At 38.5% G+C, this 15345-nt stretch overlaps 1 protein-coding gene across 1 annotated transcript in view; it reads right to left on the reverse strand.

Annotated features, from left to right (window-relative positions):
• The window catches only part of LOC101859044, a gene marked incomplete in the record, with an annotated part of 31615 nt that overhangs the window by 11206 nt on the left and 5064 nt on the right, over positions 1-15345 (reverse strand). The window contains 5 exon segments of the mRNA XM_035972407.1: positions 105-125; positions 8729-8804; positions 9875-10016; positions 11068-11197; positions 15043-15258. Of these exon segments, the coding sequence (XP_035828300.1) occupies positions 105-125; positions 8729-8804; positions 9875-10016; positions 11068-11197; positions 15043-15258 (585 nt within the window).

The following is a 15345-nucleotide window of genomic DNA, read 5'->3' on the forward strand; positions in this document are numbered from 1 at the left end:
CCCCCCCCTCTCCTTCCATTAATAAAAAAAGGTCTCCCCACTCTTCTGTTCCTGTTACATTAAACCACAAAATGACCATACAAAATAAAGAGATGTTTACTTACTCCGAAGAACAACAGGTGGGTCTGAAAAACAAACCCAACAAAAGACATGTTTTGAAAGGGGTCCATCAAAATTGTTCAGCTTTAATAATATTACAGTTAACGCTTCTACGAAGGATAGTTTACTGATTGGATAGTTATTTGCTTAAACTGCAATAACGTTAGTTTAACATTTGTAATATAAAGCATACTTTGTGCTAAGACTACTTTATCTATTGGAGACAGTTTAAAAAAACAGAAAAACGTGTTTAATCGTATGCTTCTAAACTCTCCATTACTGCACGTATTACGTAATTACCTTTTCTAGACCAAATACGGTAATAAGAGAGTATTCAAGAAACTGTATATTGCACATAATGCTGATGCTGATTTAATTATTTATGAAATGCGAACCACAGAAAGCTTTAATAATGAATTTCCTATTACATGAATAGCTTAATTTTCAAATATTATTTCTCTTATATTAAGAGACATGGTCTCAATAACAATGATGCATCATGAAAACCTTTGATGGATTCAATTTAATAGACGAATCATCTCTTCAAAATGGGAAAAACATATCAAATTTCAGAATCTATGCTGTATTACTGTCTCTGTTTTGTATTCTAAATTTCAGAAAAACATATTTTAAACAAACAATCGAAGTTACTTAAATAAGTATTTGGTAATTTGTTAGTATGGGAAAAGGCTCATTAAACAGGGAGAATATCAAAGAGGGTGTTCAGGTAGAGTATTCGCCACAGTGGAAGGAGTGAGACGATTGTCCAGGGGCGCTTAGGGACAAGTCTACAGGGAAAGAGGAGTATCAGTGGCTGGGTCGGGGAAGGGGGGGGTGGAATGTCAGAGCGAATTAATATGAAAGAGGAGGACAAATTATATTAGTAGTTTACCAATTATTATCCAGTTGTCAATTACATTAACAACTGGGAATTTACCGGAATTATTAAGTTTGAAATTATGGATAGCTGAACAATAATAACATAGGTATAGAATAGTCGTTCTAACATGTGCTAGTGTCGGAAATATTGAGTTAGACGAAGAAAAGGACTTGAAGTTGAAGGGTATTTAATTAAAAACTGAAGTATAATAGGCGTTGATCTCATTGATGTCATGTACGGAAGAAAGAGCATAATGGTTCTAGGTCATAATTTCATAGTGTTATTCTTAGCTACAAACATTAAAAATCGTGCAGTGCAGGTGAACGTGCAGGGATGGTAAATAGGTGTCCACATAGTCATTCATTTCTCAGAGCAGGGGAACCAATGTACTGAGCAGACTCACAACTCTCTGTCGTTATTTTGATTATTAACTAAAGGCTATTAATAAGAATTTTGAGAAAGAGTTCGCACAGCGGGAAGTCTTGCGTTCTGTTCAGTTTTCACTGTTGTGCGAATCAAAGTAGATCTAGAGTCGTCATTCCTTATTTTATTATACTTTTTTTTCTTAAAGTACGTATTGCGTGATGTACAGGTCGAATCCACCACGCCAGTTTTTATTTCTCTCATCGAGTTCTTGCTTGCATTGGTGGTTTCCCCTGCCCTTTTAGGTTTCACGGAAAAATAGAGATGCAAAATAAAGGTTTGTAAACGGCATCACACTCAGAAATACTGTTTAAGTGTGTGACCCATAACAATCGAGAATAGTATTTTTAGGGTGCCAGAGAGTAGCAAGTAAGTGATCGACAAAATGCAAGGGGCTGTACGAAGAGTGCAAGGAATAAAACACACACACAAAATGAGTAATAGTACAGTGACTCAGTCAGATTTTGAAAAATGCCGGTTTTACGATAAGGCTCACAATATGACAAAGTAAATCATAGACTAAATAACATAGAACCGACCGGGATATCATTAGCTAAAATATCACGCTGAAAAAAGAAGAGTCAATTAAATTCACATTGTAATTTGGCTCTGGGAAGATTCTGGCTTTATTATCGACGTGACTGAGTTGCTGGCAAACAAAACAGTAGAACAGAATGTGTCACAACAGTTTGAGTTCACGTAGCTAATAAAGTACTTTTGAGAGTTCTCTGAAGCTAAAATCACTAGAAATATCACATTCGCCGTAACAGCAAACGATTCTTTAACGAAGTACAGGGTGATCCAAAAAAACCTTTACAACTTGTTTTGTAGATATCTTCTCCCATACTGAAGTCTTGCGTTTCAGATTTAAGCATAACGCTTGGAAGCCAAAAGGAATTTTTCTGATATGTATTTTAGATAAGTTCAATGAATGGTTTTGCTCTATATAGCGCATTAAAAAAAAAACCCAGCCCATTTTCAACCTTGTCGCCATTTTCATAGCATGGCGCACCTGTTTGCATTATGCCTACCTCTAAAAGTTGCAACAATCGCGCCTTACTGCAAGCTACAGCAGTCTAACATGTCAACAGAAGTCTGCAGATATTATTTTTCTCAAATTTTGTTTCACCTGCTGAGATCATGGCTACGTTTAATAAAGAGCAGAGAGCTTTTTGTATTGAACATTACCTCTCCACAAACTCACCATCCCTGACATTTAGTAAGTTCTGCGCACGGCGTGGAGAGAATGCTTAGGTGCCCTCAAAACCTTTGGCGTCATGAGTAGAGCAGTTCCGTCAGTTTGGATCTACAGTGAATCTGAACTAGAAAGTTCTTTAAAAATGACCATTTCAGGTCGAACACGCACCATGCGCAGCCCTTTAAACGTCACCAGAGTGCAGATTTCAGTAGCTGAGTCCCATGAGACGTCTGTCCATAGACGATCTGCAGCTAGGACTTTCCTACACATCAACAGTCTGTATTCTCATGGCAGATCTTAACCTACGACTATACCATGTTCATCTGCACTAGGCCGAGATGACATGGATCAGAGCATGGCAATGTGTTCATGATTCCTCGATTGTCTTGTAAAGAGGGATAATTTCCTCGATGACTTTTGGTTTAGTGCAAAGCCCATTTTCACCCTGCGGGGTATGTTAACTCTAAAAATGTTGTCTATTGGGCACCCCACTCTATTGTCTCTGGAAGCCACTTCTTAGTGAACATAAACAGTGTATGTGGCTTTAAAGACTCATGGTTTTACGGGTCCTTGTGTTAGGGCGCCACTGAACGTTTCGAACGACGTGTTAAAAATGTATCGAATCCAACGGAGGGAATGTGGAGCACTGCTTCTAGGAATTTCAAAATGAAATCATTAGGTTTTTAAAACTCTATAAACGATATTAAATATTGTTTAGATGTCACAAGGATGGAAAATTAATGTCAAAGAGAAAAAAAAAGAAAACGGTCAGCTAATCTTTTCACGACTTCCTTTACAAGATTTTAAAACATTGGTGAACTTTTTTGGGTGCTTTTTTAAAAACCGTTTCCGTTTTCAAAACATGTTTCTTCTTCATGGATTTTATATCAAACAAGTTCCCTTTGAATGAATTATGTCTGTTCCAAATTACAGCATTCTAGAACAATTTTTGCGCGAGATATTCAGAAAAAAAGTTGTAAAGTTTTTTTGGGATCACCCTGTATATCTTTTTCAGCTCCGTCTTCGAGACAATGACGCTCACTTTTAATTCATGTTATTCCTCTTGAAAACCTTGCCCTGTCATGGGTATCACTAGACCACCGACGCCACCTTTATCGTGAAAGTGTTTTATGCCTGTGAGTGAGTGGATAAACACGCATTTGTCTTTTTTTAGTGTATGAGATTGTGTAAGTGTTAATGGGTTTGGGTGTATCTCTGTATGTATCGGGAAAATATTCCCGTCAAGAATCTAAAAATAGTCAGCGTATTCTTGCCATTGATGTAACTGTGTTGATAGTGAGTAATGAATACAGATACCACCAAAGGAAGAGACGTAAATGTCCAGTGACTCTCCTGAGTTGACTTACTAGGACACAGCTTGTTAAAGTTGCTATAAATAGACTGGTAGATCGTATTGAGGTCTCCTCCTTGAGCCACCTGGATCAAGTTCTCGCCAGTTGGCGCGCTGGTCACTGCCCTCATCTCGGGGGAAGGCGGGATGCCAACAGCTTCGATGCGGAACAGGTTATAATTAGATAGATAGATAGATAGATTTATATATATATATATATATATATATATATATATATATATATATATAATATATATATATAAATATGTATACAGAGAGAGAGAGAGAGAGAGAGAGAGAGAGAGAGAGAGAGAGAGATAGAGATAGAGATAGAGAGAGAGAGACAGATAGAGGGATAGATAGAAATATTGATTGATCGCAGAGAGATGGGAGCCACAGAGGCAAAGGTCAAGCAGACAAAGGGCAATCTAAAAGGAATGGTCAAAGAAGGTCAGATATAAGAAAATGAGAGACTTGGAGAGTCAAAGGTGAAACAAATTGCTTTTCATGAGTCTTGAATTCTCAGTTTTATAAGTAATATCTTATTCTATATCTCAGTGCTATCGGACAATCCTTCTCTTTTACACATTTATATACACATTAGTTAGAGAAGACAACTCGGTCAAACAAACTTAATGCAGGCTCAGTTAATAGATTTAGACATTCTTCATAGTCCCGACTATACTTTTGTCTATTCGCAATATTGAATTGCAATGGAAAATTTCTATTACGGTGGACTCATGAAGCTTCAAAAAATGTTGTGCTTTACTTCTTGGTGAAGAAATGTTATTGTAAAGTAACTTGCAACTGACTGAATGTTAGTATACCGTAATTGTTTCGTTTTTCTCTTTTGTGTTTTTTCATAAATTCTTTACGCTTTCTCTCTCTCTCTCTCTCTCTCTCTCTCTCTCTCTCTCTCTCTCTCTCTCTCTCTCTCTCTCTCTCTCTCTCTCTCTCTCTCTCTCACACACACACACACACACACACACACACACACACACACACACACACACATACACAAAGAGAGTGAGCGACTACTTCAGTATTGATGCACTTTAGTAGATAAACTCAAATAAGAAAAACATTGAAATCGTCGAACTATTATTTACAAGGTCAGTAGAAGTATACGCGCTGACGACTTACCGATGGTATAGATAGTGACGCCTTGTCCTTTCAAAGCATCGGCTTGAGGAACGGTTTGCGTGGTCTGCGTGTTGGAGTTACTGCCCGTCAAATAAATAACTATGTCCTTTGCTCCATCTCTATCTCCCCCAGCCGCTGTAAACACGTCCGTACGCAGCGTTTGGAAAGCACTGGCAGGGTTGGAGGCGCCAGGGCGGTACTGAATACTGTCAATGGCGCTCTTGAGAGAGCTGGCGGACGTATAAGTATTCAGTCGGGCGTCCACGTAGGCGGTGTTGCTATAGGGTACTAGGGAGACGCGTACAGCACCGCTGTCGATGTTGGCGAAGGAAATGAACGTGCCCAGGAAGCCTTTCAGTTGGTCAAATGTGCTTGAGGACACAGAAGAGTCGATGACGAAGGCGAGGTCGAGCTGCAGGTCGAGACATTCTGGAAGCAGGCTCAGAATATTAGCTCCCGTTATTCCCTCCTCAAATCTGAGCAGTCACGTGACATTACTCAAAGGGGACAGACGCTGGGGAGAACTTCATGTTAACTGATCACTCACCCATTATCCAATCTAGACTGAACAAACGGCATCCTTTTGGGATCATAGCGGATTCCAAGGATCATATTCTCACGTTCAACTTTCAGAAGTACTAACTGAAAGACCTACATTTTAAAGCCAACGTGATTTTATTATCGATTCAATACGGTCTGTATGGCTGTTTTGCACTATCTCACCTTTGAAGGGGGCAATTTTCCACACTTGTACATTATACAGGTTGCCTATCTTTGATTGGAAGTGAGCACATGATTGATTACGACATTAAGTCAGTAATGAGCCGTGATCCTTGAAAAAACAAAGCAACTCACACGTACACAAAGGAAATAAGTGCGCGATTATGAAAGATGTGCAAAAAAGACCAAAGAAGTGCAAAAGAAAAAAGAAAAGCATTCACAGAGTGGGGTCTCTGGAATACACCATAGTACTGAAGTGCTCAAACAGGAAGGGAAAAAAATCCAAAAAAAAGGAGAAAGAAACCTTCATGAACATTCCGTACCTTAGGTGTGTGAGGAAATTAATCCGTACAGTGCGACAGTCACAATAATGGAATAATAATATGATTGTGCTTTGAAAATATGTTTCAAATTGTTAGGAGCTCAAAACCGACATTACAGAATGTGCTGTACTCAGAGGAATGGGAAGAGTTACAATTTGTAGTCGATATTGTCAAGTGAAAGGGATTTTATTTAGAAAACGTGAAAAGCAATAGTGCAGAATAGGATGAAAATGGGATGGGAATGTTTGGATATTGTTGGTGGAAGAAAATCCGAGGAAAAAATAGAGTGCTGGGTATTAAATGCTTGCTCACTTACCTGAACAAAGTGCGACGTTGATGAAAGAAATGCAAATAATTCACAATGTCATTTGTGCCACAATGATATGCTTGTAATGAAAGCATAGTGAATAATGTGTGAATTTTAAAGAATGAATGGATGATGGGTGGCTAAAACAACACCTAAACATGGATGGCTGGTGCCTCTATAAATAAATATTATTATTGATGGTCAGATGGAGGATAGGTGATCAGGTGAAAGTGCCTAGTGATAAGATGGTGGGCTCATTACAAATAAGATTCATCATCATATCACAACAAATGTACATATTATTATACAGCATAAGACAGCAGCGAATTGTATAAAAGCTTTAAGTTGATCTCTTTTACGTTAACGTTTTGACGTGAAAGACTGGCGTGTGTGCTGTGAAGTCATTTGACATGAAAATTCCATTAAGGGTGAGTCATTTCAATGAGATTTTGAAGTCGAGTGGAGTCATACCACTGCTTTCAAATTCGTTAAATCGAAGAGATACTTCTCAAGAGTAAAGACTGCAAGCTGCGCACATCCATAAGTGGAAGTGGAGCCTTTCAATGTTCAAAATGTGTTGGGTTTTTTTTAGCAACTTCTCTCCCAGAATTGGTCTCATCGGCCACAGCAGAAGCCACAAGTCATCATAAACTTTAATTTGTCAAATTCGTCTATTTCACTGGAGAAATGTTCTCTTCAGCTGAGGTAATGATCACCGCCAGATATTGACGGACAAATTGTTAATATTAGATTTTATTACAAAAGTAAGATGCATGGGACTTTCATTCCTCACACATAATGTAGTGAATGGCACATGCATCAGTGCCGGATGTGTCAACTGGAATACATTTTTCCAGGTGTGCTGCGTTACAGGTGAATGCTATTATACTGCTTGGAGTGAAACAATAAGGGCAAACATAAACAATTAGTGCAAATAGAGTTTGTTGAACTACAACACAATACTAGAATCAAGTGGACATTTCGAGTTGTTGTTCAATATATAATTAGAGTGCAAAAGGGTGCATATTATCTTGAAATCTGTGCAAAGTGTGTGCTCTCTTGACATGTAACTGCGTCAAGAATTCTGTAAGAGTGCATAAGTGCCGAGTAGGCTAGGAGACATCTTTTTCCAAGGAAAAGACCTCTTGAAATAATTGTTGAATAGAGTATAATCATTGTGAAGAAAGGGTGCAGTTTTCGAATTATGTGCAGAGTGCGCTTTCTCGACGCATAGTAAGTGTGCATAATATGCACCGAGTGACAGACATTCTTGTCCAGTGAAGAGTACAGATGCTGTATACGTCGCTTATCAAGTGCCCCTAGCGCTTATTGGACATTCCGCCTGACGTTTTTCCCTGTTTCATCAAGCCCTACAACGTCTCAAACCAAAACATTCGTAACTTTAAACATTCCAAGACAGGTTTATAATATCAAACGAATCTTCCCTCCTTTGAAATTTTCACTATATCCCTACCTCCCCCCCCCCCCCCCCCAACACCGAAACACACACACACATACACACACATTCGCACGCACACACACACACACACACACACACACACACACACACACACACACACACACACACATACACACAAACACATGCGTACACACACACACATCCAAACTTTAACGAAAGTATCCCCTTCCTTTGCAACTCACATTACTCCAAACAATAAATTGTCATCGCAGACATTATTATAGTAAGGGGAACCAGCACTCTAGAATCACTCAAACATTGTTTCAAGGAGTGATTTTCATACATTTGTGAAGAAGAGTGCACAGATTTCGTCTACTTTCTTAAGTGCAAGTGACACAGTAGATCGATAGTTTGTGCTCGTTTGATACCTGTCGTCACTGCATCGTTGAAACGAAGGAAATAGAAGAAAGTGGGTGAGCACAATTTTAACGGGTTTAAGCCTAATGAAACAGTTATTTAATTGATACGAAGAGTCGTGTGCCGAATGAATTCATGGTTTAAAAACTAAAAGAGTAGTATGTTAGTACAACAAAGATAAAGTATTTTAAAGACTTATTGTTGAATACATGTACACCACGGATGAAACTATTGCATCTTGGTCATTGTCAGTAAGGTTAAATCTAAAGGCTAAGGCTATCTGAATAAAAATGAAAATATTAGGGTTAACAAAATGACAACACGATTTGGTTTTTTAAAGTTTCAGGTTTCTATCCTTGCGTGCACGCCTGATAGAAAGAAATTCATGTCAGTGTTAGTGATGTGTGTTGAATAAATTTCAGAAAAAAATGTCTTAAGAGAACATACCAAGGTTCACACAAGCTTGGGATGTTGCCTGGACCAGCGTTTTCGCGAGCTCGTTGAAGTTACTGGACAATAGAACCTGGAGGATAAAAATTAGAGAGAACATTATGTTCGTAATTATGTGATGTGTATATCGTCATCGATTGTGCTGTGATAATACTACGACTGCCTGCGTATATGTTTGAGTTTAGCAAAAAAGTATGATTAAGCACGCTAGAGCACATATGTATTTTGTATTTGTGTCAAGAAGAAGGTATCATGAAGCGCCTAGAAAAAACAACAACAACATTTAAAAATACAATATCAACATCAGGAACAACAACAACAACAACAACAAACAATAACACAACAACAACAATAACAATAACAACACTCACACATGGTAGCACCAAGACTGATATCGATAAGGAAAAACTCTGACGACTTCACCTCAAACCATAACGACAACAAAAAAACGGTAGCAAAACTGTAAACAACAACAACTACAAAATCACACTCAAAAAGCATGAACCAAAGTCATGAATAAAAAGAGAAAACAAGTTCATAATCGCACTAACAAAAACATCATCGTCATTGGCTTTATCTGCATCACAAACAACAACAGAGTGGAAAATAAACCCAACCTCAATTCATTATCAAATGTGAATTAACAATGGTCAACAAGGGTACCAACACCTTTTTATGCAGCAAACGATGACATCAGCAAAACTGCCACGTACATCTTCGACGACAACAGTTTGCTTCTTTATCTCTTTGTTTGTTACGTTTGAATAAGAAAAAAAACATAGATCTAACACTGATCGTTTAGTGCTCCTGGAAAATAGAAAAAAAGCAGACACAAACAGTAGAGGGAATGAAATCAAGTAGGACCTGCCAGTGGAGCCTTCCAACAACCCACAACGACGACGATGAGAATAACAACAACACTGTCACCACGACCACCACCAACAGCAACAACAAAAATACAACAACTTCAACAACAAAACCAACAACGACAGCAATAGAAACACCCCCACCACAACCAACAATAACAACTACAACAACAATAACAACGACAACAACAACAACATTAAGTTCAAAGAGAACCACGACAATGACATCACCCCCGCCCATCAAGATAAAAAGAAAACAACTTCTCAATCACCCCACCTGATTAGGGGCACTTGCGATAAGTCTCAGCTCATCCTGGTTAACGTTGCTTCCAATATCTGTAACGCCCAGAGCGTAGATGTTGATTCCCATATTCTTGGCTGCCTGGGCCTGTTCGACTGTTGCTGTGGTGTTGTCAGACCTTGAGGTATTGTAAAAATGGTAATAATAATAATGCTACTAATAATAATAATAATAATAATAATAATAATAATAATAATAATAATAATAATGTTAATAATTATAATTATAATAATCATAATAGATAGATAGATAGATAGATAGATAGATAGATAGATAGATAGATAGATAGATAGATAGATAGATAGATAGATAGATAGATAGATAGATAGATAGATGAATAGCATTTGTATAGCGCAAATTCAAGCTCAAAAGCAAGCTCTATGCGTTTTACAACCTATATTATAAAAATATTGATGAGAAGAAGAAGAAGAAGAAAAAGAAGAAGAAGAAGAAGAAGAAGAAGAAGAAGAAGAAGAAGAAGAAGAAGAAGAAGAAGAAGAAGAAGAAGAAGAAGAAGAAGAAGAAGAAGAAGAAGAAGAAGAAGAAGAAGAAGAAGAAGAAGAAGAAGAAGAAGAAGAAGAAGGAGGAGGAGGAGGAGGAGGAGGAGGAGGAGGAGGAGGAGGAGGAGGAGGAGGAGGAGGAGGAGGAGGAGGAGGAGGAGGAGGAGCAGGAGGAGCAGAAGAAGAAGAAGAAGAAGAAGAAGAAGAAGAAGAAGAAGAAGAAGAAGAAGAAGAAGAAGAAGAAGAAGAAGAAGAAGAACTTCCCAAGCATCCCCTTTTTCTTTCCGCTTTCTACATCTCCATATGATATCATAATGTCCATGTCCTCTACCTAACTCCTCGTCAATGGGTAAGTGTCTTGGACAAGTGCGACTGTTTATAATTATGTTTCTCTCTATTTCTTTCTGAATTTACCAACGCGGGCACACACACACACACACACACACACACACACACACACACACACACACACACACACACACACACACAGACATACATAGAGAGAGAGACACAGAGACAGAGAGAGAGACAGAGACAGAGAAAGAGAGAGACAAACCAACCCACTCACGTCTAGTAATCTATCTGATAATGCCTAAACATGACACCCCAGATTAAATCCACGCAAACACGCACAAACACTATTATAAATCTGTACACGCACAAACTTACTCTCCATCAGTAATAACCATGAGCAGTTTAGGCACATTCTGTCTACCGTATGTCTGGAAGTTTCTGATTGCTGCCATGATGCCCAAGTCGGTAGCTGTGTTTTCATCGGGGTGCAGGTAAGCAGAGATCCCTGGTTGCAAGAAGCAAACAATATCCAACTATCAAACCTCAAAACAATAAAAATGTGTGTGAACGAACGTAGCATTAATAGTCCACGAAATGGCTACTGAAAATAATAATAATGAAGATATAGCTGAACCTTGTAATTTCAGTTATCGAGTTTACTGTCATAATAACAATTGGAAAATCTTTCCAAATCTTTAGGGGAATACGAAATATGGCTCTTATAATTTATTCCGAAACCTACAATAACAAAAAATTATGCAAACGATGATAACGTTTCTGACAAGTGATCTTTTAAATCCAGTAACTGGACTCTTTTGACTGACTTACAGCGCTTTAAAAATAATCTAATCTGCGCATAGCGCTCATAAATTGCGTTAGCTCAATTCTATAAAAGCTATTCCATAGAGCGTACGCCTTCATTGTGAAATAAAAGAATATTATTTAAGCTCGTTCTTCTGTGCTTGTCATAGGAATGCTTTGAAATTGCGTCGTAACGTGTTGGAATCAGGCGCTCGTCAAATGTTGACATATAGAGTTATCAATCCCTTCACTGTCTGGCGGTCCGAGACTGTCTCGGACTCTCTCACTAGGCTAAAAGTAGAAGCGAGTTCCTATGTATTCAATACCCTCCCCATTTATATATCCAACATAGCCAACAAAATATCAACAACGACAACAACAACAACAACAACAACAACAACAACAGCATCAACAGCAGCATTAGCATCAGAAAAATAAAAACAACAGCAGCAACGACAGCAACATTGGAAACAACAACAATTACAACATAAGTAACATCAACAACAGCAACGACGACAGAAGTAGCAACAACAACACAAAAAAACTACTGTGGCAACTATATAAAAACAAACAAGTAACTATAGAATTTGGGATTTGGTGATAATCGAAAATATTGGAAGTCCGATATCTTTAATACTGTGTCTCACAATACTACGCTGTTGGTGTGAAAGGGGATAACGAAAGATACACCAAAGATTGTGAATAACAAGATGGTTCACTCTCTCTTTGAGCCAATTAAAAAAAGTGTCCTTAAAATTCTGCGGCGCCTTCTTCAAACAAGTGCGGACCTTGCGATCAGATTTAAACTATTTTTGTAAAAAAACAAAAAACAATAAAAGCGAAACTAACAAACTGTGCTATTCCTATTCTTCTTCTGGAGAAACGAAAGAGAGCTTCAAAACAAAGACTGCAGCGCCATCTGAACCAATGCAGGGACTTCCGCGGACACTTTTTTTTTAGCTGAGTGAACCATCTTGTTATGTACGATCTTTGGATACACTAAGGTAAAGGATATGTACGGTGTGGAGGAAGCGCAGAAAAGGAAAAAGAAAATCTGGATGAAAAAATGTGCGAAAGTGTATTTGGTCAACTCCCCTTGCAACGCTGTAAAGTTATTTAAGAGACAGAACCTCTGAATTAAAGCCCATCTCCTGTAGGACCGAGCCAAAAGGGAAAAAATGTAACGTGCCTTTCCCAAGGACACAACGGCTGAGCCTTGGACCACCGATCCCGAAACTTCACGATTAAATGTCCTGTAGCTTAACCAGTAGGCCGCTGATGCCATATCCGGGAAGCAGGGATAGGGGATGACGGGGGGGGGGGGGGGGGGGAGGGGGCGGCAGGATGGACAATGATGATGGGTAGAAATTATAATGTTGGTAGTGAATATTGTCTAACGCCCCCCCCCCCCTTCCCTCGATAACTTTAGCCAGGGGGGGGGGGGCGGGCTACCCTGATCCTGGATGCCAGGATCACTCTGGCAGCGTTTTATAACACTGCCAACATAAAAGACGGAGATCACCGTGTTGGACTCAAACCCAGCCCTTTGGCGAGCACACCTAAAAGCTATATCATAACTCTATATTCTATCTACACGGATTGGGACACATGAGGAGAGGGTTATTACGTGTTCTAGCAAAGCAGTTCTCACTGATTTGCACAAGATATCCTAAATATTATGTCGTACCACAAACAGCGTACCTTTTTTGCAGACACTAAATTAAATGACAAGTACATTGCTCACAAATCCATTTGTTCATTCTTATTCAAACTCAAGATATACGTTCATGTTAATACTTCAATTTAGATAGAACTCTTCCCCTCCATTTCTCCCTTTCGTCTGAAGAACTTTGATGAATCTACTAGAGAGAAAGTAAAGTTAGTAAGTGTATAAGTTTAAACCCCTTTCAACACTGTTAAATTATTCAAGAGGCGGGACCTCTGAATTAAACGGCCATCTCCTACAGAATCAAGTCAAGCCGGTTAAGAGCCTCAAAATCTTCACGAAACAGTCTGCTTCAAGAACGCCCGATAAGGGGTTCGATCTGGGACGGTTGGTTCGTAGTCTTTCAAGATACCAACTGAGGTAACCGACATTTATAGACAGGAAAAACCCGTCAATGTGAACTTCATTTAAAGGCATATTATAATACACAGGTATGAACAATTGTTCCATGTCCTATATTTTGACCTAGTTTTATTTGGAGAGAACGTTGTGAGAATGCTCTGTGTACTGAGTATGAAGAGGTCTGAACAGACGGCTAGATGGTGAAGCAATGATCTTGATCGCGGAGTATTAATGAGAAGGAACACCTTTTCTCCTTACAAACTACACGAAAGCAACGTTTGAAAAGCCCAAGAAGTGTTTGAACTTTACGAAGGTTAGACTGGCATGAATAGAACCAGTAATAAATTTACATAAAACTAGGATGAGCTCAAATATAACTAAGCGCAAAAACATAATATGTGTAAAGGAGATTTAATTTTTGTAAATGTATTTACCACTTGCATTGTATTCGTTCCAGTTTTTTTTTCGATGTTGCTACTTTTAAGAGCATGTAGTGTATTCTTCATCTTGATATTCAAAGCAGCTCTTCAAAACTTCAATTGATTGCTCAAACCCTTGCTAAATGTTTTTAAATCCCTGTTGTCGGCTAACATTGTATTCATTTATGGGAGAAGAAATGGATGTTTTTGTTTCTTGATGTGTCTCGTTCATGACCTTTCAACGACTTTCTTAACGCTCAAGCTAGAGACAGGACCTCTGATCTGGGGTTTTTTCCCTTTACCAAACAATGCACCCCCTCCCCTTGCTCCCCCTTGCACAAAACCCAGCCCATGCTGTCTGTATCGAGGCCCATAAGCCAGATCTGCGTTTGTCAGTACCTTAGAGAAACTTGCATCAAAGAGCGAAATTGTGTGGGTTCCCACTGGAGTCTTAATTGATATCCCAGCATCATAAACCATTAACTGCAAAGTGCTAAGCCTATGCAGAATTTTGTGTTTGTCATAATTTTTGCCATACTTTAAATACGCCCTCGTCTACCGGAAACATCATAACAGAGATAAAATAACATAATTATACTGCCTAAAGTAGAATTTGTAAAATCATCTTCTCCCTTTCATTTCATTCAAAACTTGTCTGACTTATTTTTCAATAACTGATCAATACTCATACGTTTACAAGCATGACGAAGCCATTGTGATAGTAACACTTTTGCATTTCGTCACCCAATTGTCTCAATGAAGACTGTTAATGTTTTGTCTTTTTTTTCTGAGACAGGAACGAACAAAATTTTACAATTGATACCATCACCAAACGATAATAAAGAACATATTATAGATACTTAAAGGGTAAGACGTGAAACGTAAGTAATGATTATAAGTTATAGCAAATCAATAGTTTGCAATTGAATCAAAAAGAAGAAGAACAAAAGAGAGATAAAATAAGAACTGAAAGCTTTGAGGCATTGAAGGAGGTGACTTGACTGAAAGAAAAAATTTAATTGTTGTTTCTTTTTTTTGTATGATATTATATTGTATACATACTTGTGATCAGACTGTTCACGTCTCCAGTGAGAGGGATGGAATCTGAAGGATCAGCGACCCTAGAAAATAGTTCTGATCCGACGTGCACTTCAGACTCGCTTATTGGCAAGGTCTGGAAGAGACTGACAAGAGAAGAGATCTGTGTGTTAAACCTTTGTTCACTCATGCTGTTGGATCCGTCTATGGCGAACACGATATCCAGTTGACCAACGCATTCTGGGGAAGAGAAAAAAATACAGGTTACAAGAAAAAGAAGAAGAAGAAGAAGAAGAAGAAGAAGAAGAAGAAGAAGAAGAAGAAGAA

The sequence above is a fragment of the Aplysia californica genome, unplaced genomic scaffold (assembly GCF_000002075.1).
Source record: "Aplysia californica isolate F4 #8 unplaced genomic scaffold, AplCal3.0 scaffold00682, whole genome shotgun sequence".
Classification (NCBI taxonomy): Eukaryota; Metazoa; Mollusca; class Gastropoda; order Aplysiida; family Aplysiidae; genus Aplysia; species Aplysia californica.